Genomic DNA, 24,284 nt, shown 5'->3' with positions numbered 1-24,284 from the left:
TGAGTGGATTATGAAGAAGGATGTAAACGAGTTTGGAAAACAGATAGAAAGCAAAGCTATGGGGAAGGTTATGAAAGCGCCATGTTGGGAAAGAATGGGTTGTCAAAGAGTCAGTGGCTGAAGGATCGTGAGATGTATGAAGATTTTGCCTGTTGGTGTGCAAATTGCCATCTGTACTAAGCCCGAGCCATACCAAGAAGAAATCTCATTTTTCTTATCCCTTATTTTCTTCACCTCAGCAGTGAAAGTTGCATCATATGTCCCGAATGAGCGCTGCTCTGTACTGCTTCCCATTTCAATTTAGTTGCATTTGTGCTCAATTCTTGGGCCTCGTCACTTGAGCTTCATCTCTTGCACATTGCTCCACATGGATGATCTTCCCATCCACACATTCTCACCTTCCACCTTCTATCCAAGATTTCTGTGTCCATCGCCAGGGTCTAGGAATGATGGCCGCAAGGGCTGTAATGGACCCAGCCAGAGCCGAATAAAGCAGCGTCCCACATTATGATCAACAATTTCAGTTCCCATAACCGCGAGTGGAGGGCGGACTGACATAATCCTAATTTTGGTCGAAACGCCGGGCAAACCGATCTGTATTGTGATCATCAATGGCTAGTTCAAGTACTCGCCCAAGTCGGCAATGCCGAAATGCACGGAGCACAAGCCATCGCCAGATCTGCTACTCCATATGCCGTTTCTAGCATTGATCTTCAGGTTGCGCTGCGCCGCATGAATTATGTTGATATGATAGGGTTCTACAATGCCTCTGTCTCCACTGCCGGCGGCAAACCCTTGAAGTTCGAAGAGAGCCAGAGTGTAGTACTGTCATGACAACGTACAGAGCACTTGCCCAATTTCCAGACTAAAAGAGCCGGGTCGTTATGTGGGCCAAGCGCGTTTTGCTGAGTCTCTTTTTCAATTTGCTAGAAAAGTCTTTCACAAGACCAACCTCTGCCTCTGATGCAGTATTCCATGTGTGTACAATTGCCAGCAACGTCATCCAGAAAGGGTCCCAATTTCTAAATATGGATAGACTCGTTCTTCTCCTGTTCCTTCTAGTAACGCTGGGAGCAACAAAGCAGCTTTGTTCCCGCGAATTTCACTCTGGTAAGCTACATGTTTTGCGACCAACGACACCAGACGACTTCAACTGTGGGCTAACTTGTGTAACCCCGTCTTTTCTCAGTGATTGTTAATAATCAAACACTATATATCGACGGCGGCGAGTTGAGATACATCGATGGGGATGATGAGATTACGGTGGAAACAGGTTGGCACCCTCGCCGTTTGACCGCAAACGCATTGCTAATGGTGCAATACTATCATTTGCTCAGCTTACGACCTCCTCGCCGTCGATCTCTCCAAATCGTGGTCGAATTATGACTCGAATTTATTCACCACTATCAAAAAACCGTACAACGAATCTGATCCCGATGCTTATCCACCAGCAATGAACGAAGGCGCAACATTCTCTGACGGATCGAACCTTTACTTCTACGGGGGCTACGTCACCAGATACAATGAACGACTCGACTCACCCCCACCAGTGGCGACCTGGAAATATAACATTGAGAGTGGTGACTGGACATCAGACGGCTTCAGAGGTGCCATTTTCCAACGAATGGCCGAGGGGGCCACAGCACAATCATCAGTGCACAAGAAAGCCTACTATCTTGGAGGTGAAGTTGATACAGAAGGAAATCCCGCCCTCTCCCGAGTCCATGGTGCGAGTCCATACAGCGTTTCCGGGATGCTCGTCTTGGACCAGAATACCTTGGAATGGAGTAATATCTCAAGCGAGGGTTTGAATGAGTACGGGACGCTCAATAATGGGTATATGAACCTGATTGAAGAGTTTGGTGATGAAGGGATACTGGTCACTTTTGGTGGGAATACACATCCTATTGGCCAGGGGCTGGATATTCTGGCCCAGAAGCAGAACAGCCCGGATCTTCAAGTACGGCATTTAATCCCTTGTTTCATATCCGATCTTTACATTGTGTTAACGAGCTAACCTGTCTTCATAGAACTCAATGGAGTCAATTTCTATTTATGACATCGCCAATGACAAATGGTATACTCAAAAAAGTACGGGAGATATTCCTCATTGGCGAATGGCCGGCTGTACTGTTGTTGCTGCCGCTCCAGATCTGTCATCCTTTTCTATGTAAGTGCTGTATAGCATCAGGCATAATACATGAGTCTGTCGTTGTCTAATAATGCCCTAGTTATGTCTTCGGTGGTATGTCAAACTCAACTATCACATCCGATGGCGATGTCTACGTTCTTTCTTTGCCATCTTTTCGTTGGATCCGGGTCGTAGATGGTGGTGACCTCCGAATCGAGCACAAGTGCCAACTTGCAGGAAAGCACACCATGCTGGCTATTGGAGGGCTTATTCCGTATGGCAGTGAGGAGTTTAAGCCTAAACCATCCACCTGTGACAGTGGCACGTTTCAGAACGGAATAGGAATTTTTGATCTCAATGAGCACGATTGGCTTTTCAATTATGACGCGGATGACGGGGAGTACAAAGTACATCAGAACATTTCCAATGTTATTGGTGGAAGGTATGTCTGTCCTTCTTAATTTTTGTTTTCGTCGCTAATAGAGTATTCATCTAGCGTAACTGGCGGCGCCACTGTTACGAAACCAGAGAAAGGATTCGGCAGCACTGACATAGCCAATCTATTCGAAAACAAAAAGACAGTCTCCAGCTCAAGCGCCTCCCCGTCGTCAACTTCCACAGCCCAATCAGACACTAGCTTCAACCCACTCTCGAAAGGCGGCATTGCAGGAGCAACTGTCGGCGCTGTCGCCGGCGCTGCTACCCTTGGTGGTCTAGCATTCTTAGCCATCGCGTACAAGCGGCGTCGCAACGCGAAGTGGAACCGCGATATCATAGACCCAAATGGTAAAGGCAGACAGCCTCATTTGGCGGAACTCAATGGCCAAGGGAGGCCGGTTGAGTTGGGCATGTCGGAGGTTGCGGAGATGTCTGCGAACAATGTGCCGCCGCAGGAGTTGCCGGCGGATATTAGCCATACGAGGGCAGAGTTGGATGGATCGCAGAATAGCCGGTAATCGGTCTGGATGAGGGCTATATCAAGGACTATAGGAAGTTTTGTACATAATCACAAGGGGGTATCGATGTACTCATATCTAATCCTAATAAACTAAACTGAGCCATTACTGTAATGATATTGGCATATCTGGACGAAGAAATGGCTGACCGCATCAAATGGGATAGATTACGAATCTCTAAGAATCCTCTTCTTTCGCAAACTGCTCATGGTGTTAAAGCACCGGATGGTAAGTCATGAGCTCAACAAGGCTGACACGTGAGGCCAAATTAAACGTCAATATTAATTGTTCTCAGAATGTTGAATGTTTATGAGCTGCATAACTACATTTAATGTCTCAATTATCAACTATACCACGATGCCATCTTCCTCCGAACCCCTCTTTCAGCTAGAAGCTGAGGACGTCGCGTCTACCGGAAACGCATCTCGGCTCCAGTGCTGGCTCAACAACGGTGCACAATTAGCACCTTCGTCTACCCCAAAGCTCTACAATACGGCGACGTCGCAACATTCCAAGTAATCCTCGACAACGGTGGAGATGTGAACCACGACCTGGGCTCCAGCGGCACTCCGCTAACCAGCGCTCTCCGCCATCATTACGAGTCACTGCTAGAGTTCCTCTTAGACAAAAGAACCGATGTTGATCCCAGTTACGGTCGATGGGGCCATATGCTTCCGCCCCTTGGCGTGGCGGTGCGGATGAATCGTGATATCAGGTGGACGGAGCGGCTGTTACGAGCTGGTGTGAGTGTGGAGGAGTCTGGTGTATTACATGTTGCAGCCATCAAGGGGATATACCAAGGATGAGGCTTCTTTTGTAATATGGAGCGAATGCTGATGAGGTGCCAATGTGGTGGGTGCTTGCTCTTTTCAAGTATAATAAGAAAGGAACGCCGATCCATTGGGCGATTGTGGGAGGTTCGACGGAGGCTGTTCGGCTTTTGTTGAAATGTCAGCCAGATCTTTCTGTTCTTGATGAGGATGGCGTTAGCGTCCGGGATTTATTGCGTGAAGCTCAGTATAGCGTCGGAGAATTTTATATGTACTCCGTACGGATAATCCAAAACAGATGCTGAGACCTGCATAGATCTTAACGGCTCCACGATAAGAGGTAGATAGTGAGGCTGTGGAATCTCAATCTATTTCCCCTATTAAGTTTAGCGCCATTGGCGAAATAGGGCTACTTAGCCTCCCCGCAACTTAGCTCAAGTACGGGTGAAATTTCATTTAAATAATGATCGGAGCGCTGTCATGGCTTAAGGGTCTATAGTACCTGATTTCAATTTCCGTAATATGGCTCCGTTGATCCATTGTGTTCGCCATGCTCAAGTACGTGTTTTAAAGTATCGTGATGAGAATATACTTACAATCTTTAGGGCTTTCATAATCTGGGGCACGAGAATTGGCAGATGATCGATCCCCTCCTTACACCGGCAGGTGAAAAGCAATGTGAAAAGTTACGGGAAGATTTCCCCTTTCACTCCAGCGTCGAGCTGATAGTTGCGTCTCCGATCCGTCGGACAATTTACACGGCCTTACACGCCTTTGCCCCTGTCTTCAAGAAAAATCCTGGATTAAAGCTCATCGCGCTCCCAGATCTCCAGGAGGTCAGCGACCTTCCCTGTGACAGTGGGAGTGATCTTGAGAGCCTGGAGAAAGAGGTTCTGGACAATAACCTTCCGGTAGATCTGAGACTTGTTTCCAATAGATGGCATGTTAAGGTTAGTGGATCCAGTCATCTCCCGACTGGAAAACCCGAGCATATTCCCATGCTTAACTCTATAGAGTGGGCGCTATGCACCGGATGGTGAAGCGATTCGGACACGTGCGCGTGATGCGCGACGCTGGCTAAAAGCAAGACCAGAAAAGGCTGTCGTGGTTGTCGCACATGGTGGGCTTCTGCACTTCTTAACGGAGGACTGGGAGGATAGTAGTATGTATACAGGTATGCACGCCTCCCTACCCCGGAACCAAATAACCCTAATCGATACCAGGAACCGGCTGGGCAAACATGGAATACCGTACCTACAGATATACGGAGGAAGAAGGTGATGACGGCACATTGATGGAAATGGATACCTCCCGTCAAAGGCGTGGAAAGTTTGGATCGAGACCTACTCCCGGACAGCAAAAAGATTTCTATCGTTTTTGCAGGGAGCAGTGGGACCGGGACGGCGTGCAGCTCAGCGCGGGTGAGAGAGAGAAAGCGGCTGCTGCTGATAGAAATGAATAGTACGTAGTGCTGCAATCGACCAAATGACTCTACATAGCAGAGAGCATTGGCGTCTCCTATGCTCCGGTAATCGAGCGAATGATAATTTCCAATTCTGACTTATATCACATGACGTGCTCCACTAATAAGATTTCTCAATCCGCCTTCCCGAAACGGTCTAGCGCATCGCATATTCGGATGAACAAAGATTTGTTCAACGACCACTCCTAATCCTGTTCGACGTTGTTGAGAATGAGAAGCAATGCCCGTGCAGCAGTTGTCGGACAAAACCGCACCAAAAGGTAGGCCCATGTGGCGAGATCATCAACGATAGCGCTCTGCTAATGATGTACGGAGTAGATTGTAAGAAATGCCAGCTTCGTCGCATCAAGTGTGACCGCAGTCTACCGGGATGCAACAAGTGTGCAAAGCGTAGCCTGGAGTGTCCGGGCTACGGAATAGCTGTTAGATGGGCACAAGGTGTTGCAAGCCGAGGAAAGCTGCAGGGGAAATCCATTCCCTTGCGAGATGCACCTGCCGCAACATCGTCACTACCACATGGGCTAAACAGTGTTTTATCGAGCGTGGAGAACATGCAGGATCAGTTGGAAGTCCCGCCGTCGCCTTCGAATCCATGTTTTCTCGACCCTCAAACCCCACATGCGCCTCAATTACTTCAATACTTCATGGAACGTGTTGCTCGTAGGTTAGCGTGGATAGATGGTCCCGAAAATCCATGGCGGCACGTCGTCTTGCCTTTACTTGAGGGGTCGGAAACAGTGCTCTCGTCCATTCTCGCCTTGACGGCGCATGATATGGCTTCTCAATATCCCATTGGCGATGTTTGGTGCGACAAGTTCCAAAGGATATCGAAATCGTACCAAAATAAAGCCCTTAGACTACTTGCTAGCGAACTTATCATCCTGCGCAGGCCGCCGGATTCACGATCTGCTCATACTATATCCACCCCGATTCTAGCATCAGCAATCATCCTTTGCAATGCTGAGTTACTGACGGCCCAGGAAGCCGGTTGGCGGGTCCATCTACAAGCTGCGCGAGAGGTCATCCAAGCAGAAACCGGCCGCTCACTTCTGCAGCAGCAGGCAGATCGAATGGAGGAATTTTTCTTACAGGAGTTCTACGCGACTTCAGTATGGGCACATTTGACGACCTTTCACGATATAGACGAGATAGTACAGATTCCACTGGCTGGCAGTCGTGATGCCGTCTTCACTGACTTCATCCGCATCATCCATCAAATCACCCAAGCCGAACGCATCAAAGCTCGTGCTGAGCTCTTGCAACTACCTCCACCAGACCTCATTCCCTGCGTCGATGTTCATATTCAGCTCGAGCTAGCCAGACGAAGTGCTGTATGCCTCGGCCAATCAATCCAATTCTGGTCCGACAACGATAGATGTGCGTTTGAGCACCTTGCATGGATGTATTTCCACGCCAGTCTTATATACAGCTACCAAGCGCTCGCAGACCCTCGTATTTGTCAAACTCCGATAAGGCAATCCCGCGATGCGATTCTTACAAACTTGCACGCTCTGTCTGGAACGGGGAATGAAATGTTTGCGCAGAATTTCGTATGGCCGCTGTTTATCGCTGGGACAGAGTTCCGCGGAAATCGAGCTAGTCAAAAGCTCATCGAGCGTCATCTCACAAATGTAATGCGCATTAGCCGTACGTTGGATAGAAATCGGGTGCTGTCATTTCTGAAGGATTGGTGGACATTGCCTAATAGCCAATGTATATCGTGGATTGAGCTGGCGAGAAAGAGGGCTTGGGCTTGTGGCTTTTTCTTAGCGTGACAGGTCTGAATGTAAATATGGATTTAGGGAGACGTTACCAAGAACACTGGATATATAATAATAAAACGACTGCCGTTCTTTTCCGTTGTACTCCTCTACTCAGTGGTATGATTAAGCGGTCCCGAAGGTCATCAATGGATTGTCATTTGTGGACCCCTAGCTCAGAAAGGTAAGTTTCTCATATGAGCTGCCTTTTTTGGACTAGTCGGATATACATCACAGCCGATACAATGTTCCAAAGATAATGCACACAACAGGAATCCATAAATACAAGCAATCATTCCTATTAGCATGCACGGAAAATTCTCTTCTTTATTCATAAGTTCTCAGCCCTCGCTGCACAGTACGGCAAGATGCAGTTGTTTTGCCCATCCAAGCATACTATATTTCTGGACACCAACGGTGAATCCCATTGTGTTCCTCTCTCAGGGACTATTCGCCTAGATGAACCGGCAGAGCTATCCTCGCTAAGCTTAACCCTCATGCAAACAATTCTAGTTGATAATGAGCGACACACTAGTGGATATTACAACCATAAAGAACGAAGTCCAAAGAAATGGTTCCAGCGCCACAAACCAAAGGAGCAACAGTACAACCCTAGCTCGGGAAAAATATCTTTTGCTACAGAAATACTTCACTGCAATCTTTCAACTTTGCCGACCTCGTATCAAACCTGCGACCATGGATTCAGCCTATCAATTCCATGCGATATACCCGCGTCAATCGGAACGCTTGCATACAACATCTCATATGAGCTAGTGGCTTCAGCGACTACGACTAGTGGACGGGATCTCACTACTCGTCAGACCTTGCAAATCTGTAGTGTTAAAATTCCTGGTCCCCAGGAAGTGTTCCACTATGTTCGAACATTTCCGGAAACAAAGCTACGCGCTGAGTTCATCCTCTGTCCTCAGTTATTGGCATCAGATGAACAGAGATCCGGCAAACATATATCTGCTCAGCTCCTACTACGAGATGTTGCCACGCCAGGGCCTCGTCACGGTGAACTTACCATGGTGGTAGTGAAAGAAGTGACGTGGCACGTGGAAGAAATCCAGAAATGGAATCTACAGCATACAGAAGGCAAACCGATAACAATAACGAGGCAGAAACGAACAATAGCAACTAGTGGACTCAAAGGCCGGTGGACTGGTGCGAAACTCGATGCCGTGAATGTTGGGGCCGAGGATACAAGGATCCCCATTCCGTTTGATATCACTATCGACAGCGGTGCAGATGCATTAACCGATTTCACGTCCGAGCACTCGCTATCAGCACCGTTTCTGGCTGTGAAACATCGATTGACAGTGACTGTTGTGACGGGTAGCGAGACTGTTAATAGGGAAACTGGGTCGTTGGTGGACAAAAGAGACACTGTGCGTGTTTTGGGTGCGACAGTGCCGATACCTGTGCATGAGTATGCTGAAGCTTCAGTGGTATCTGAGCGGCTTGGGGCCTCGGATGGAATGTTGCCGCAGTATGACGGGTCTGGGACGCCTCCGAATTATTCGGAGTTACTTCAACGATGTATATAATATGATTCCATAAGTTAATGCAACCAAGTTAAAAATTAGTATCATAATTTGGCTCCTTTTTATTGCCTAAGATGTGTAGCCTCCCCATTTGTCAGGCCACCATAAGTATTCCAATGCAAAACACAGCGATTCAAGGTCGACCGTTAGCATCCTAAGTCGGCCAAGAATATGGACAAGTCATCCATAGCTGTCAAGTACTCCACGGACGAGATTTTCATATCATTCTCTTCGTCTGTCTATGACAGTTATTGATGTTGGGTTTCAGGAACTTTGGTTTAAACTACTGTTCAATTTAGATTGGACCACATGACTACCAACTCCTTTCTGATATCACAACTAGTTACACCCTCACCCATTCAACGATCCGTTCCAGCAACAATCTACCGTCCATCGGCTTTTCCAGCTTCTCAATTTCTTTCTCAACCTGCTCCCTTGACGAATTGCCGGTATACACATCATCCTCATCAGCAAACATTTTCCTCGCAAGGGCGTTATGGATTTCCGGGTGAGCTTGAAAAGTGAGGATTGTGTTCGCTTCGTTCACGAAGCATTCGTGGCCTTCTGCGAGATGGACAAAGTTGGGAGCCGGTTGCGCTACTTCGCGGACGTGGAATTCGGGTGCTCGCTTATTTGCTGTTAGTTTAACAGAGGTGTTGTTAATAGAGCATAGAATACTTACATAGGACTCGGTTCCTGGAGCGAAGCGGAAAAAGTCCTTTCCTTCCGGGGTCATTTTAGTATCCTGAATTGCGGCCTGTGATAAAATTTACCGTTAGCATTTTGCTCGACTCTCAATGAAGCATTTCATTTGTAAACTGTACAATTGGGCCAGTCGGGACAGCATGTACAACACCCCCTAGTGCCCGTTGAATGGCTTGATGCCCCCAGCAGATACCCAGCATCTTGACCCTGGGAAAGTCCCGCGCCGTGTTCCGGACAAAATCCAGCACTCCTAGCACCCATGGCTCCGATGAAGAGGAATCGGCTTTTCCTCCGCTCAGGACGATAAAGTCGTATTTTCCGGGATCGGGGAAATTAGCGTCGAATACGGGGTCGTAGAAGTCGATCTGGGCATCCGATGCGACGGAGTGAAAGGCGTCGTCATATGCCTTTTTCACGTCATTCCAAAATTCGTTGCCGGGTGGGCTGTTGATGAGGACAGCGATTTTGAGTGCTGCTATCGAACCCATGTTGGACAATTTTGTGTCTTCGAAGATGTGAAGCAGATGTGGAAAATATGTTCGTGAAACCGAGAGGGGCTGATGTATATATAGTCCGCATTTACGCGGGTGCTTACTCGAAGCTCATCGCTATTGTAGACCATTCTGGGCGAGTCCTGGTCGGATCAAAGTACCGGCTAGCCCATGATAACGCATTGATTCCTCGTCCAATGATGCATTTGGGAAGATATCGAGCGTCCGATACCCCCATAGTAGGTCTTGTGCGCTATTCCTGAAGCGGTGCGCGGCTGCGATTTCCCCACTTTTTCTATCAGCCGAGATATCAGAGTACTGCTCGTCTTGTACAGAAGAGTTTTCATGAATGCTCCATCATCTCTAACAGTCACTTGTTTCATGCCTGGGCTCCGTCCGAAATGAGGAATCTACATCGTCCATACCGCAGGGCATAGCGAAATGTACAAGCCTGCTCCTCGGAGAACCAAGAAAACGGATATTGTCCGGTCTCGCACGGGATGTAGAAACTGTCGCGAGAGGAAAACAAAGGTTAATTGGCAGCTTTCCACTATAAATAAGCATTTACTAACATCTGTCGTTAGTGCGATGAGCAGAAACCGACGTGTGGGACTTGCGTCAGACTGGGAAAGGTCTGTGAGAGTAGTAAACCTGATTTCAAATTTCGCATGGTAGACAGGCCGGGTTCTTCAAGAATCGCCATTTCCAAGCAGACACCACGACCAGAGCCGAAAAAGAAATTTCTCCGGAAAGGCGTGTCGCCAATTTGGCTGATTCCAACAACCTTGGGATAGCACGGCTTGATTTTATCAGATCTCTGCAGCACACGGAAAGAGATGTCTTCTATTCTACATATTGGGAAGACATATGTCTCCCGGCATTACATCCAATCTTCCGCTCAGCCTTCTGCTTAGCTAGCAGTAACCGAATGATGAACGATGCTATTCTGGCCCTGGCAGCATGCAACCTGAGCCGCTTATATGCAGAAAAGAGAAATATCTCCGAAAAGAATGCCCCAGCCCACAGTCCAAGTCTTACCCACCAGACCAGAAGCTATTGGTACTACTCATCAGCCATTCGAGCATTCACATCACTACAAGAAGTCGACTATCGATATAACGCGACAATAGCCTTGACGGTTCTTTCTGTGTTTGCGCATCTCGAGTCCTCGATGGGGAATTTCGAGGGGTTCTACTGTCATTCCAAGGGCTTATCGGCACTCCTTACGGATTTTGAAGAGATAGCGGGAGACCCAGTTGCGAAAAGCCTTCTCACATCGTGGATGCAGATACGGTTTGTGGTCTGGTGGGCTCGTGCGTACTTTTGCTCGTTAGACGTACTGCGGCGGTTACCGTCAGTTCCGTTACCGAAACTGATTGAGGGAAGCTTTATGAGCTCGCTTTATGAGAGACGTGTTGTTGTCTTGAGTATCATGTGCGAATCGCACAGACTCAACTGCAATGCGGCGCTGAAGCATTGGAGCCCTCAAAAGGAGTACAATGACTGGAAGGACCGCGGACAGTACCCGATTGATGACCATAATGATGAATTGAATCATTATATACTCCTGGCCGAGGAAGCCAGGAAGCTGGATGAGTGGCTCTTGCATCTCCCACCGTTAGAGCAGCCTCAACCAATTGACCACGACGTTAACGATACGCCAATCTCTTTCCAATCACACGATGCTGCACTCAACTATGCGTACTATGCTCTTGCGCGGATTATGCAATGTACTGACGGTTTGCGTCATCTCAGCAGCAGATCCAACCCAAATTCCAACAAAGAAGAACCTTGGATTCGACTACTTCTCCACATAGCCAAAGAAACCAAGCCCCATGTTTCTGCCTCCCGGAACAGCTACACAATCGGTTTCTCAGGTCTGCTCCTAGCCGCGCTCCTCCGTTGTCAGAATCTTTCTCTCAGCTTCGAGATCCAGAACTGGCTCCAGAATCTTGAGAGCATCCAGCCTACAGAGGAAGGCGCTTTTCCAGTCTACCAGGCTGTGGGCGTGGCTAAAGCTATTAACTGGCAGAGAATGATGGGGAGGGATATATATAGCGTTACGCAACCAGTTGATGATGATGGAATACCGAAAGTAACTGCGTATAACAGCCAGTCGATTGATAGGATGTTGCTTCATGGGAGGTGTCAGCTATCGGGCAAGTTTTTTACGGAGTGCATTTCTATTGAGTTGTATGGTTAGAAGGTAGTTATTATTCTCGTACTGTATCAATAGAATCGAGTGCAACACTTGCACTGCAAACTGGATAACATAACTATCAGGGCACCACCTCCTCCCCCCTCCAGTCCCAACACCTCCCCCTCCCTTCCATCCCCATTGCCACCAAAACCCCCAACAACTTCCCCGCCGCCTCATCCGCCTCCAACATCCCCCTCCCGTCCCAATACTCCCTCGTAAAATCCGTCCTCACAGTCCCAGGATGCAAAGCAACCGCGCACGCCCTCTCCCGACTGCGCGTGCAAAGATGCAAATCCAACGTCTTCGCCAACTGAAAAACAGCCGCTTTACTAGCCCGATACGAATACCAACCTCCTGAGGAGTTATCAGAGATAGACCCCACACGCGCGGCCATCATCGCGTAGATGGCGTGGGTGGGGAGGATTAATGCACCCTTTGTTGGGTTGAAGGGAGGGGATGATTTGGTGGGGAGGAAGGGGGTTAGGTGTTTCATTAGGAGGAGGGGCCCGAGGGCGTTGACTTGGAAGCTTTGGAGGGCATTGGAGGCGGATATCTGGGAGGGGGATTTCTCGACGTGCAGAATGCCGGGGAGGGTTAGTGCTAGGCGGAGGGAGGTGTTGGGGAAAGTATCGCGGAGGTGGGATGCCATGGAGGATAGGGATGATTCATCTGTGGTGTTAGATATGCAATCTAGATGTATGGAGAGGAGAAATACCAGTCACGTCCACCGGGAGAACCTGTAGTATTTTCTTGCCCTTGATACCCGAGAGCAGCTGGTCGTGAACTTCATCGCAATTCCGTCGCGCAGTTGCCACAACAGGCAGGTTGGAATTCGCTAAGAGATACCGCGCAAAGGCAAATCCCAGTCCTCGGGAGGCCGGAGTCACAAGGCAGAATCCAGAAGATGCCATATTCATACAATTGATGTCTACAAGTCCACTTGGAACGACATCCGGAGGTTATATATTGGTATATAGTGACGTCATTTATAACTTTCCCACAGCATTCCAGCAGTAAGACACCATTATGCTTTAACAAGGAACAGGCAAAGCACCGAAATTACTAGGCGTGTTAAACAAATCCACCTCAGCTTTTCTCCTGCGCACAAGCCCATTGACCACCTTCCCATTAGCCTTATTCCACAACGGCAATTCATTATTCGCAACCGCGACAATTTCCTCGCCGGCATTCATGAGCCGGACCAAATCAGAGGACTTCATGTTCCCATTGCCGACGTTGAATGTCCATGATATCAATGCGCCGTATTGGTTGTCGTTGAGAGTGACCGGGTCTGCGAGGGCGTTTGTGACGGCGTCTTGAGCGCTCTAAATGGTATTAGCATTTGGCATGGTTTCTTTCCAGGGTTTAGGGAGATAACTAACAGTTAAATCACCCTGGAGCAGCCTGGTCGCTGAATCTTCCGACAGGGGCTTTGAGAAAGGCACGTCAGAGCAGGCTTTATTTGTGCAGAGGTGACCGTAGCCTATCGTCGGGTTTCCGAAGCCATCATCGTAGGGGTCTGGCTGCATTGTTTCGAAACCCTTGAGAAGGTCAAGAGTGGGGATGTTGGCCGGAGGACCGGTGCAGGCGGCCACAGTTATGGCTAGGGCCGGAATGAAGGCGAGGACTGCCTTGGAAGGAGCCATGGTGATGACGTGAAAGCGATTTGGATTGATGACGGAAAATAAGAAAAGCGGATGTTGATTATGCTGATTGTGGTCGGGGACATGTCGTCCTTATAAGTTATCGATTAGTGATCGTCGCAGGTCTTATAACTACGGAGCACAGCCAGGCCATTTCTCCTGTCCTGAAGACTCTATTCTCAGCTGTAATGATAAACAGGTAAATGCTAAGAATACGAAAAATGGTCAACATACCAATAGAAACTGGGACCCAGAACTTCTAATAAGCGACTCCGGCAGAAGATCTTTCTGAAGCCATCCGCACAGCAGCTGCTGCCAAGGAGCTAACTTCGTATTGTACCGTCGACGATCAATCTGCAGGTCTGGAGTATGATGGTTCTGCATCCCGGACAGTAGTTGCAAATACGAGACATCGCCCCACGGGTAAGCGAGCATAGATGCAGGCCAAGTACATATGTGGCTGAGTCAAATTAAAGTTGCGAGCTGGGGCTCGTGCAGTTACGAAACTGTATTCAAGTACGTTGCCTATGGAAATTATAGATTTGATTGCTATCCAACTTAAGCCCTAAGAATCATGCCGTACGTTGCACCCAAAACATAGTCCCATGCAAGTATGACACCCATATACACTGAGGTGCATCGAACAATCTGAGCAAATCGGACGTATCGTTGGTGAGACTCCCATGCCAAACCTACCCACGACCGTAACCTACCATATTCGGAAGACCTCATTCCCCACGTGACCGGATTGGTATCTCAGCGGAATTCTGAAAATCGGATGGAGACAAAATGCTACCGGCCACAATTTTGCCAACGTGCGTCTTGTCAATTTCCTGACACTCCTTTCGTATTTGTGACATTAAGGTCTCCAGGAATTTGAGCGGACTCTGTCTGAAATTAGTCTTCTCATTATCCCCCAGAATGAAACCGTCGTCCGCGACGGCCAGACCATCCGGCGTTTTGATATAGGCAACCCCGAGGAAATCGCATAATTCTTGATACTCACGGTAAGACGCGAGGTACAGCTGCCCGGCGAACAAGTTTAGCTGGATCTTGATAATATCGGGGATCTCGATCGGAGCAGGAGTTGCGGGTATATTGTACAAAGCCAGTTGATCCAAGGACGAGAACGCTAGATTCTGACGTGGCGCATACATGTGTAGGGTAACAAATTTCGACTTTCGAATATCCGGTAGCAGGTGATCGGCCTCATATGGGCTAATAATAACCACAGTCTGTGCGACTCTTTCGCTGGAGGAGTGGTCCTGGAGCTGACAACTCGTGAGAATCCACTGCACTGGTCGCTGGTAGGAATCCGAGATAAAAGATGACCCTTTCTGCTCTTTGACAGTAGTTGCAAAGTCATTCGTGACAAGAAGCTCCGATGGGAATTGGGCCACGTCCAAAAATGATGCTGTAGATGTGTTTTCCAACGACTTAAAAGCGGGCTTGTAAGCATCAGAATTACTCTTGAATACCCCTGTGGAAATAAACGAGCACAAATCTGGATGGATTGTATGCCTTTCTGGCTCAGCCTCGGGCGGCTTCTGGACCTGTCTCTCTTGTTCGATTTCCGGGGAAAGTTCCCGCTCTTGTTCCTCCTGAAGCTGGGTGGATGCGAAGTTGAGGTTATCAAACTCCCGGCATCGTTGTGATATAAGGCGAAGATTCTCGTTTTTATCCGAAAGTGTACTCAGGATTGGGGCATCATCTTGGCGAGGTTGGTATCGGTGCTCCAAAGTCTGCGATTCAGGCTCGAGGAACTTTATAGCTTGGCTTGTGGACATGTCTAGTTCATCCTCATGGCGGGTCTCATCCCAAATAATACGCTGCCTTTCAAATCGTTCGCCTTGGGCGGCCCATAAGGGGATACTGCGTCGTGTATTGATCCAGGTCCCTGCTATCGCCCAGCGAAGAACATCGGAGACATCAATCTCCGACTGATTGCCTTTTCCTGACAGCTCGAGGATGCTGAATTTGACTTCTTCTGGAATGCAAAATATAACTGACTGCCCTTTGCCCAGTTTCCTCATTCTCATGCATGCTATACACTGGTTAGCCTATACTTCCTATACTAGGACTACCGTTTAGGACCTTACCTTGCACCAACTTGTCTTTTGTAATAGCAGGGCCCAAGGTCACTGCTGCGCGGTATTTAAGTGGCAGTTTTAAATCAATCCCTCTCGTATGCGCCTCATCAAGAAATACATAGCATGCTTCCAGCTGCTTGCAGAAAGGCGAGGTTTGTAGTGGTTCAACACGTCCATTCCGGTCGAGGACGCAAATCTCATCGCTATCGTTGACAAATACAATCGCATGGATACGTCCGTCATTCGGTACCATTCTTAGCCAGTGCTTCGCAACTTCCAGATTGCGGAGTTCAATAATCTGCGCACCCACGTCGAGGATGACCTGTGTTGTTGGATCTAAACTCGTGACCATGTTGAGTAGGAGTTGAGCACCCGAAACAGACGGGTCGTTACGGGGTGGGATAAACGCAACCGAATTCTCGGGCCTGAAGAGATACTCCAGGACAAGAGCATTTGTATGGTTTTGTTCTGGAAGATCCAACTGATTGACACTTAGAGGAAGAGTATTTCGAGAGTCATTGGTTCCACTGAAACCGACAGTGGGGTGAGCTTTTATCTCCCCGATGTCCCAGCCAGATGCAGATATTTTGTCAGGAAATTCTTTCAATTCATTCGCGAAGACAAGGTGAGACAGGAAGTAGTCGATGGCACCCTTGGAAAAACGGAGATTTGGGAAAATATGTTCAATGCAGTGATGACGGTCTTCGAGATTTATACCACTAAGATGGCAATACGCGGGTAGGAGGTCCGGTGCATCTTGCATCCACACTTGGTATTCAATGTCGGCTTGATCGGATTTAACTAGATGTTGAAGCGCGAGAAAGAGGTCCTCGTCAGAAAGCCCGGCGTAGTAGTAGCTTAGACACGTCAGAACAATAACGACATCCGGATGGCTGAACTCGGAGCGCGGAGCAGGACTGTCCTTCGCATGGTAGGGCACAGATAGCTTGGTAGGTGGAGATCTGGTAGTGTGGGGGCCATAATTAACTCTCCAGCGCTTCTGCCCGAAGCAAAAGTCCAAGACTCCCCCAGCTAGAAGGCCCCGTACCAACAGAAGCGGACCTTGCGTAGTTTTGGTAAAGAATCCTCCCGGACCCTCGTCTTCGACCGTAGCGATCTGTTCCGTAGTCAGCTCTGGTTCGAGACAGTATGAGAATACGGTGTCTCTGGTCCTCTTTGGCTGCCTCGAGATCGGGAGAGAATCAATTCCAATGTCGCAAAAATGCTTCGCGATCCGTTCCGAAAGGGCTTTTCCAGCATCGCTGTGAAGCAACCGTGTCCTGGGGAAGCCCCCAGGCCGCTGCTCGTCCACCTCTATTGACCGAGGAAAATCCTTCTTGACGCCCGGAGCATATTTCCTCACTAGATTCAACAACTGTTGAATAACAGTCCATCTCTGCGGACTAAGCTCTAGCGGTCGTTGGGTGCCCATGGTGTATACTAGCTCGAACTTCACGCTAAAGTTCTCGTCGCTTTCGTCCACAATGTCACGCGAAGCTGTCCTAAAGAGCTCTAGGGTTCGCAGAAGAGAGCGGCCCACCGCTTCCTTTCCAGCATTAAAACACTCCAGACACATGAGCTTCAGCGATAGAATATGTTCAGGCTGGACAAGGAGAACACCACCCTCCGACATACATTCGCGACACATGCGTTCGATTTCCGCTGCTTCAGATGCTCCAAACTTCAGAGACCGGGAAACTGGCATGTGATAAACTCGACGACCCAGCAACCCTCCGAGCTTGGAGACGAGCATATGAAACATCTGTCGGGATTGCGGCTTTGCGATAAGCACACGAACCAAGTACGATGAGTTCGCAAGTGCGGCTGCCACGATTGGAACAATGACGGATGACTTTCCCTCGCCCATATTCAGTTGCATCACGGCATTCTCTCCCGGATTGAGGCTTCTCATCTGTTGAGCAATCTTTTCCTGCACGTCACGGATAAGAATCCCATTTTCAATTTCCAGAAGCAGAGACTCCGGAAATTCATGAGGTTTCCAATTCACGTGTCCTGGGTTTTGAAGCTCACGAATAAGGTCGTCTTGGCGGTCTGTCAAACTGGCTAGCCTTTTCGCTCGCTGAAGGGCTGTAATGGACTGCCCGTAGGCGATCAGACAGGCTTTCCATTGCTTGGGGAGTTGATCCCACCGGTCCCGGGCTAGTTGAGTAAGTAGTAGGGTGGGTGATATCCTTGGCCAATAACCTATACCTTGCAGCAGTAGCAAAGTGTTCTGGTGTATGGTGGTCTCCTTAGTCTCTAGCTCGGATTTTCTACCAGAAAGTGTCATTCGCGACATGATTGTCGCATACACATACCCAGAGTACATTTCACAGTGTGCCTGATAGTTGGAAAAAGCTTCCCTGAGCTTCTTGGCATCGATATTGATGCTTGGCGTCTTACTTGTCTGTTGTAATGACATGATACTGCTCCGCAATTGTTTGACGTAACCTTGCTCGTACTTCGACTTGGATTGCAATTCGAGTGTGCTGGCCAAATTTAACGTGCGAGGAGCCAGCTCTTCGTCGGGGGATTGAGTTTCCAATACCTCACACAGCTGCGGAGGACTCATTTCAAAGACAGGAGGAGGGCCTAGTAAATCATCAACGGAAACAAATCTTCGTCCCCTAGTGAGAGGTTCTTGGCGGCATGGGAAAGACATTGATGGCATGTTCACCAGTTGAGTTTCCTGGGAGCCCAATAAAGATGCAAGGGAGTTGAGATAACTCCTGAATTCCATGTTGTCGTGCCAGATCGTAAATCTCCCACGGACATGGCTCATGACTTTTTGAATGTCAAAATAATCTGGCAACCTTGGAAGATCCCAGGAGTGAGGTTGCTCCGGCTCACGCACTGGCCATATCTTGTGCAAGTAAGCCACGAACTTCTCAACTGCCCGGTCCCTGTTCTTTTTCTTAATAGCATTTCTGCGGCTTTGAAATGCCCAGTACGTTTCGTCTGTTGCGGGAAAAAGCTCTGATTCCGGAGTCTTTCTGAGGGCGGCTGAGTAAACCAGAGACCGCATCTCGCCTTTCTTTATCGTGGTCCCTTCACATAGCGCAAAGGAGACCCTGGCCGGCGGAGAAATTGAAGCCATCTCTGGCACAATGTACAATGAAGTTAGAGCCTCGAGAACAACCATGCTGATCTTTTCAGAGAACGCCAAAGTTGCAAGCCACATCATAAGCCGGAATCTATTCGGTCGGGAGCGCGCTGAGGAAAGTAGTCGGTGAATGCTGCACCAATACTTGGATGTAAGCTCAGTGGGATTCAAGATAAGCCCTGCATCATAGTTCAACTGCCTCGCGTCGAGCGAGACATTGGGGCCATTGACCGTACTGGATGCTTCGAGAAACTGCCAAAGGCACGAAGCCAGTCCCTCAGATGTGTTAATTCGAACGGATGGAATTTTATCATATATCATCTTAGATACTGTATAGGCACGAGAATATACATTCGAGTTGTGGTTGCGGCCGAGGCTTGTATAGCGGCGATCATACTCGAGCGTGTGATCCTCTGCGCCGAATCCAGTGATGCAAAAAGCGGATGTTCGAATTTTTTCACGCTTCAGGAGGTCTGCTTCCACGCGCGGTAGTGAAGGGTGTGAGACCAATTCGTCAGGATAAAAGATTCCCATCCGGCGATCTTGTTCAAGTATCTCCACTACTTGCAAATAGAAGCTAGCATGTTGAGCCAGGAATCCAAGGTCGTTGTACCATCGAACCGTCTGCATGACGCGTTCGTTATCAGGATAATACCATCTCTTGGGCGTTAGCTGTGCGATATTGGCAAGGATTGTGCAGTTCTCCGGCTGCAGTTGGTCAAATGATCTCACGGCTGCAGAGCACAGGATAGTCAGAGCCTGCTCGGTGCCAGTCTTTTTTGTCAAAGGATCAGGCAAGCAGAACGACGTCAGGGCATGTAGGTAGGACATAAATAGTTTGCTCTGCAAACTGCCGTTATCAGCAAGGCGGCCAAGCTGTCTGTCCACCAAATAGGGATGAACCCGGGTGTCTGCCTGCCAGTCAATGTGAACAGCGACATGGCCATTAGCCTTATTCCAGGACACAGCTCCTTCTGGTACAAGGATGAGGCGATCATGACTGCTCTCATGAACCAAGATAAGTCTATTGCGCAAGCCAACCAACGTATCCAGGGACTGATCGGCGTCAATATACATCCCACGGTATTGTCGGGATCGGATGGAAGAGAATCCTGATTGAAGGCTATAATTTAGTCGGAGACGGGGAATGTCAATGTCCAATACTGATGTCTTGGGGTTGAAGATACAGTGGACTTTGGCGGGTTTTTCGATGGGTTTGAGGATCTCCGACAGTAGTTTCGCGGTTTGACTTCTAACATTGACCAGATACACACCGTCCTTTACAAGAGACCAAGTGTCCTGGAGCCCATTATGTTGCAGTCTCCAGTATAATTCCGAGGGGATCCAAGGTTCTTTCGCAGGCCGAAACTCTACATATTCACCGTCTCGATCATACCAGTGCACATAATCGTTGACAAAGTCATCGGGGAACAAGCCAACCAGCAACCTTGGAGGTACAACCTCCTGGATTTGGTCTCCCTTCCTCGCCTGAACGAAGAGGTCATAGTCTGCTGAGTTTGGGATATGTTCCCTTCCCAGGTGTATGGTGTACCCCATGTGTTTCTTCTGACAGGAAAATTGCATTCGAGGCACATCACTCGGCATGACTTGTAGCAACGATCGACCAAAAAGCCTATTATATGTTTCATGGCACTCATATTCGAAGGGCAGACGGGCCAGTGGGAGACCATTGACGAGCAACTCACCTGTGAGCAGATTGAAGTGCACAAGCAGGCTTTTATTATTGGTCGACTGAGATGCTGTCCGGTTAGCGAGCCAAATTTCATCTCCCTTTGATGCGGCTGACCAACTCGACGACGCGCAGTACGCCGCCCAAGACGTCTTTATGGCCGTGTCGAGGGCCGGGCTCCCATGACGGGTTATATTTCTTGCGAGAATTGGGTAACAACGATACGCTAGGCATTTCCAACGGCGGAGTAGAATCGGGATTATGGGGTCGGAATCAATGGGCAATACCTGCTTCCGATCATTGATTATCATGCAACATCGGAGATAAATCGAGGCGTCAGACGAGGTGGCGAGTGAACGTTCCAAGAAAGTTCCCTCACAGTCAAATGTTTCAGTGCAGATCAACGCGATATGAACACTTCGTGCGAGGAGGGAGTTCCGGGGCTCATCATCGACTGTGCGGCTTGCTTTTTCCGAAACCTGGTTGATCCACTTGCAAGCAATTTCGCGAAGATGGCTTAATCGCTTCAGAGACGCATCATGGATCTCTGTTGATGGAGATAAAGATACCACTCGGAGTGTGAGGAATATGAGTATACTGAGCCCATGCACAAACTCCCAATTTTCTTCCAATCGTTCTGTTGCTTCCTCAATTTTATGGAGAATTGTACACGCAAATCTGTTATCCTTAAGAACCTGGTGACCCCGTCTCGACGTCGAGTTCCTTAAGGGTGGTCCGGCCTGATTAATTACCTGAAGGATAAAGATATCTGTTTCCACCTTCTTGAAGTCCACCGATGGCATGGCCAGCTGCCTGAGAATATTCTGCCACTGAACCTCTACTCCAAGAGGCAGTGTACACAACGCTTTGTATTCATCAAGTGGCATGTCCACAGGAGAAGAAGACTGCGAAGCAAACACGGTATTAGGCGATGGGCCGTTATGGATATCCGCTGGACGGAACAAGAACCGCTGGAGAGACGAGCATCTCGGGGGCAGTTTATAGTTGCACGACTTCGCCATCGCATGTGTAGCTGTGAACTTGTCGATAAAGCACCCAACTGCGCTATCGTAGTATCGCCAGCGAAGTCCATTATTGAGACAGACATCTTCTTCCGTCACACAAATAATTTCTTTATTCCGCCGATGGGTCACCTCATGGGGCTTGACTTCCGACAGAAGGCCGACGCGCAGTCCACTACCAACGTGTGTGAAATAGGATGAAAGGCCCCGGTATCTCTGTGGCGTATACTCGGCTATTGGTGTCGCTTTAGAGGCATATTCAGTCTGCAAAACATCATTCAAGAAGAAGACAGTAGCGTCACGCCAACATCCAAATGAACTGGGTACATTCAATTCAAAAACAGTTGACTTTGAAGCCAGGTGATTTGCCGGAAGAGGCCACTCGTGAACATGGATTGTAATAGAGCTAGCCTTTTGCTGACACGCGCACCTTGCACAAGAATCCTTGTTATGATGGGACTCCCGATAATCAAAGCGGCGATCGACAATTACTTCACGATAATCGCATTCCATTCGGGCAGCCTGGTCCATTAACTCAGTGTACTTCTGGTGCTTCTGACGAAGCTCATTTTGTTTTTCGCTTCTACAGCGCTGCGCAAGAGCTTCTATGTCAGCCTGCAAGCTTTGGTGCTCAGTTGACTGGTTGAAATATTGAACTGAGAAGCAAGATGGTGTACCAAAATCCAAGAAAATTCCAGGCCCGGGGTGTCGGAGGTGCTTTCGCCGTTTATGTAGATAACTTTCGGCATTGGCAAGTCTTTCCATCTGGGATGTGAACGGCAGCAGAAGCGACTCAAAGATGCCTTCCGGGATGTAAGGATCGTAATCATTCAGCATTCCATGAATATAGGTTGTAGAGCGGTCACAGGCAATCCATAATTCAAGAATAGTGAGCAGCATAGTTGAAACGGCTTCTGGATGGCTAGAGTACACAGGGGAGGCAATTTTATGATAGCTTTGAATAAGGCCACCCAAGCGGCCGCAGGTGGCCTCTTCGCCCAAATGTAACTTGATCCATTCATCAAGGTGTGACGCAACCCAAGCTTCGAAGGAGGCAAGGTTGTAAATTTGATAGCCTGGATTTGTGAGGCTCACACAACTTGGAAGCTCTGTAGACTCGTAATGGACAAGACTAGACCGCGGTGAGAACTTTTTCGATACTTGAGAACATCGGCCATCTTGCTTGTGGATTCGTTGAAGATATTGATCAAGACCAAGCAGCGCACAGTGAGTATCTTCATCAAATTTCAGACTTTCCAAAGATGACATATCATGCTCATAGCTGCTATGCGACATGACTTTCTGCCAACCCCCCTGGACAGTTTTTCGTGCTCTTTCCAGCATTTGCTGAACCGAGGGAAACCAAGGAGGGTCGCCAGACAGGTTGAGCTTGAGTAACCGGCGAGCGACCTTTACATTCATGACATGGATATGCTCACTTGGCATAGTATCGCACGAAATGTCAATGACAGTACTCAAGAAATAGATCATAAACGACTTGTAAAGACGATCATCCTGCGAAGACAATCTGTGAAAGGTGACCTGTAGTATCACGCGCACTAGCAGCCAGAAGGGAGATCTTCGCCAAGGATACTTTGTGTTATGCCACATCACCTCATCGCGGGTGTTCTTCTGTATCTGCGGATTCTCGTCGTTGACGCACATCGAGTGCAGGAACGACATGAAAAGCTCAGTGACCATCTGGGGGTCCGTGGTATCACGATTCTCATCATGCTCTTGTCCGGCCTTGCGCACTTTGCTTTTCGTTCCCTGAACAGACTGATGGCTCATCTTTGCAAGAGTTGTGGCAATGGTGTCCTGAAGACCAGACTCATTGAAGGTTTCTAGATCCAAAGCGATGGTAGTGCCTGGAAAGTCACGCTGAAGGCGGCCTATTGTCTGAATAACACTTTGATTGCGCGGAGACAGCTCGAAGGACTCAACATGTATTGTATCGCTCTTTTTGGTCATTAAAACGCCAGCATTCTGAGCACGGATGAAGATGGGGAGGAAGCCGCCTGTGACAAGTCAATATTCAGCTCCTAGAATTCGAGCGACCATGCCTACCTTTGGCACTCAAGTCAATTTGTGCATTCTTGAGCCCCATTTCATCCACCCCGCCATGCAAGCTATATGTCTTTCTCAAACGGGTGATCATTGTGACAACGGCCGTACAGATATCGGCTTCCTGACTTGAGACATGATCTCGGAATTGGCGAAGGGCTCCAATAACTTGGTCAACTAGTGCTATGTCGTATAATGGATCGTAGTCATCCTTCTGGGGCAGTTTGGGAGGGAGGAAAATGTGGTGGAATAAGTACGAGACTGCCTCTGGAGTCATCTTCGAGGATGGAAAGCCCCTGTAATACTACTATCAGTCTCAATAGGAAGAAGGTTATTATTCAGTTGGTGGAGGAGAAAAAGGAGCAGGAGGATGGAGGAGAGGAAGGCAGAATGATTTTTATATAGCAACCTAACAAAGAGATTCAAACAGTGTGACAAACAAGAGGGTAAGCGAGCTGCATGTTTACCTGCACATAAGGCCCTTTCCACATAAAATATTATTATTAAGATGATATGGTTGTCGCTAAGCATCATGAGACGCAGAAGTTATGTTTCTCGGGTATTAGAATGTTATACTTTTACCATCTCAGTAGTCAGTACTTGATTCATTTCATTGTCCCTGCTCACAG

At 48.4% G+C, this 24,284-nt stretch overlaps 10 protein-coding genes across 10 annotated transcripts; 5 read left to right on the top strand and 5 right to left on the bottom strand.

The window, feature by feature from the left end:
• The first annotated feature begins 909 nt into the window (after window positions 1-909).
• EURHEDRAFT_501788 (Kelch repeat-containing protein) lies at window positions 910-3,221 on the top strand. Its single transcript, XM_040785768.1, has 6 exons — window positions 910-1,110; window positions 1,190-1,273; window positions 1,338-1,960; window positions 2,031-2,170; window positions 2,232-2,573; window positions 2,628-3,221. Exons 1-6 carry the CDS (start codon window positions 1,029-1,031, stop codon window positions 3,085-3,087), a joined length of 1,731 nt encoding a protein of 576 aa, XP_040638443.1. The 5' UTR covers window positions 910-1,028; the 3' UTR covers window positions 3,088-3,221.
• A 1,158-nt stretch (window positions 3,222-4,379) lies between these two features.
• EURHEDRAFT_457124 (phosphoglycerate mutase-like protein) lies at window positions 4,380-5,319 on the top strand (the record flags this gene model as incomplete). Its single annotated transcript, XM_040784405.1, has 4 exons — window positions 4,380-4,415; window positions 4,463-4,807; window positions 4,872-5,031; window positions 5,081-5,319. 4 exons carry the CDS (start codon window positions 4,380-4,382, stop codon window positions 5,317-5,319), a joined length of 780 nt encoding a protein of 259 aa, XP_040638442.1.
• A 224-nt stretch (window positions 5,320-5,543) lies between these two features.
• EURHEDRAFT_480208 (Zn(II)2Cys6 transcription factor) lies at window positions 5,544-7,191 on the top strand. The gene is made up of 2 exons (XM_040785482.1): window positions 5,544-5,600; window positions 5,659-7,191. The coding sequence occupies exons 1-2, from the start codon at window positions 5,561-5,563 to the stop codon at window positions 7,113-7,115; spliced, it is 1,497 nt and encodes a 498-aa protein (XP_040638441.1). The 5' UTR covers window positions 5,544-5,560; the 3' UTR covers window positions 7,116-7,191.
• A 277-nt stretch (window positions 7,192-7,468) lies between these two features.
• On the top strand, window positions 7,469-8,650 carry EURHEDRAFT_403291 (uncharacterized protein; the record flags this gene model as incomplete). The annotated part of the gene is made up of 1 exon (XM_040780205.1): window positions 7,469-8,650. The coding sequence occupies one exon, from the start codon at window positions 7,469-7,471 to the stop codon at window positions 8,648-8,650; it is 1,182 nt and encodes a 393-aa protein (XP_040638440.1).
• A 309-nt stretch (window positions 8,651-8,959) lies between these two features.
• On the bottom strand, window positions 8,960-10,033 carry EURHEDRAFT_501784 (class I glutamine amidotransferase-like protein). Its single transcript, XM_040785767.1, has 3 exons — window positions 9,472-10,033; window positions 9,330-9,404; window positions 8,960-9,275 (listed from the first exon to the last, which is right to left on the bottom strand). Exons 1-3 carry the CDS (start codon window positions 9,838-9,840, stop codon window positions 8,991-8,993), a joined length of 729 nt encoding a protein of 242 aa, XP_040638439.1. The 5' UTR covers window positions 9,841-10,033; the 3' UTR covers window positions 8,960-8,990.
• Window positions 10,034-10,206: 173 nt separating this feature from the next.
• Window positions 10,207-12,046, top strand: EURHEDRAFT_531356 (uncharacterized protein; the record flags this gene model as incomplete). Its single annotated transcript, XM_040787186.1, has 3 exons — window positions 10,207-10,374; window positions 10,428-10,527; window positions 10,638-12,046. The coding sequence occupies exons 1-3, from the start codon at window positions 10,285-10,287 to the stop codon at window positions 12,044-12,046; spliced, it is 1,599 nt and encodes a 532-aa protein (XP_040638438.1). The 5' UTR covers window positions 10,207-10,284.
• A 76-nt stretch (window positions 12,047-12,122) lies between these two features.
• Window positions 12,123-12,960, bottom strand: EURHEDRAFT_501781 (short-chain dehydrogenase/reductase; the record flags this gene model as incomplete). The annotated part of the gene is made up of 2 exons (XM_040785766.1): window positions 12,123-12,712; window positions 12,759-12,960. 2 exons carry the CDS (start codon window positions 12,958-12,960, stop codon window positions 12,123-12,125), a joined length of 792 nt encoding a protein of 263 aa, XP_040638437.1.
• Window positions 12,961-12,982: 22 nt separating this feature from the next.
• EURHEDRAFT_413108 (lysozyme) lies at window positions 12,983-14,051 on the bottom strand. Its single transcript, XM_040782093.1, has 3 exons — window positions 13,921-14,051; window positions 13,426-13,850; window positions 12,983-13,368 (listed from the first exon to the last, which is right to left on the bottom strand). The coding sequence occupies exons 2-3, from the start codon at window positions 13,687-13,689 to the stop codon at window positions 13,075-13,077; spliced, it is 558 nt and encodes a 185-aa protein (XP_040638436.1). The 5' UTR covers window positions 13,690-13,850; window positions 13,921-14,051; the 3' UTR covers window positions 12,983-13,074.
• Window positions 14,052-14,208: 157 nt separating this feature from the next.
• EURHEDRAFT_413107 (uncharacterized protein) lies at window positions 14,209-14,486 on the bottom strand. Its single transcript, XM_040782092.1, has one exon. It carries the CDS (start codon window positions 14,416-14,418, stop codon window positions 14,245-14,247), a length of 174 nt encoding a protein of 57 aa, XP_040638435.1. The 5' UTR covers window positions 14,419-14,486; the 3' UTR covers window positions 14,209-14,244.
• EURHEDRAFT_523780 (uncharacterized protein) lies at window positions 14,210-23,932 on the bottom strand (the record flags this gene model as incomplete). The annotated part of the gene is made up of 3 exons (XM_040786903.1): window positions 14,210-15,730; window positions 15,786-23,609; window positions 23,659-23,932. 3 exons carry the CDS (start codon window positions 23,930-23,932, stop codon window positions 14,415-14,417), a joined length of 9,414 nt encoding a protein of 3,137 aa, XP_040638434.1. The 3' UTR covers window positions 14,210-14,414.
• Window positions 23,933-24,284: the final 352 nt, after the last annotated feature.

The sequence above is a fragment of the Aspergillus ruber genome (genome assembly GCF_000600275.1).
Source record: "Aspergillus ruber CBS 135680 unplaced genomic scaffold scaffold00015, whole genome shotgun sequence".
Classification (NCBI taxonomy): domain Eukaryota; kingdom Fungi; phylum Ascomycota; class Eurotiomycetes; order Eurotiales; family Aspergillaceae; genus Aspergillus; species Aspergillus ruber.
This window is presented reverse-complemented; position numbering and strand designations above follow the sequence as displayed.

What these genes read in the sequence shown, in the direction of transcription:
- EURHEDRAFT_480208 (XM_040785482.1), top strand. Translation starts at nt 5,561, where the DNA reads ATGCCCGTGCAGCAGTTGTCGGACAAAACCGCACCAAAAG. An exon ending in GGACAAAACCGCACCAAAAG is followed by an intron (nt 5,601 to 5,658) that starts GTAGGCCCATGT and finishes TGTACGGAGTAG; the next exon opens with ATTGTAAGAAATGCCAGCTT.
- EURHEDRAFT_413108 (XM_040782093.1), bottom strand. Translation starts at nt 13,689, where the DNA reads ATGGCTCCTTCCAAGGCAGTCCTCGCCTTCATTCCGGCCCTAGCCATA. An exon ending in TGCTCCAGGGTGATTTAACT is followed by an intron (nt 13,369 to 13,425) that starts GTTAGTTATCTC and finishes AATACCATTTAG; the next exon opens with AGCGCTCAAGACGCCGTCAC.
- EURHEDRAFT_413107 (XM_040782092.1), bottom strand. Translation starts at nt 14,418, where the DNA reads ATGAGGTCTTCCGAATATGGTAGGTTACGGTCGTGGGTAGGTTTGGCA.
- EURHEDRAFT_501784 (XM_040785767.1), bottom strand. Translation starts at nt 9,840, where the DNA reads ATGGGTTCGATAGCAGCACTCAAAATCGCTGTCCTCATCAACAGCCCA. An exon ending in CTGTCCCGACTGGCCCAATT is followed by an intron (nt 9,405 to 9,471) that starts GTACAGTTTACA and finishes ATTTTATCACAG; the next exon opens with GCCGCAATTCAGGATACTAA. An exon ending in CTCCAGGAACCGAGTCCTAT is followed by an intron (nt 9,276 to 9,329) that starts GTAAGTATTCTA and finishes ACAGCAAATAAG; the next exon opens with CGAGCACCCGAATTCCACGT.
- EURHEDRAFT_501788 (XM_040785768.1), top strand. Translation starts at nt 1,029, where the DNA reads ATGGATAGACTCGTTCTTCTCCTGTTCCTTCTAGTAACGCTGGGAGCA. An exon ending in GATCTGTCATCCTTTTCTAT is followed by an intron (nt 2,171 to 2,231) that starts GTAAGTGCTGTA and finishes ATAATGCCCTAG; the next exon opens with TTATGTCTTCGGTGGTATGT. An exon ending in TCCAATGTTATTGGTGGAAG is followed by an intron (nt 2,574 to 2,627) that starts GTATGTCTGTCC and finishes GTATTCATCTAG; the next exon opens with CGTAACTGGCGGCGCCACTG.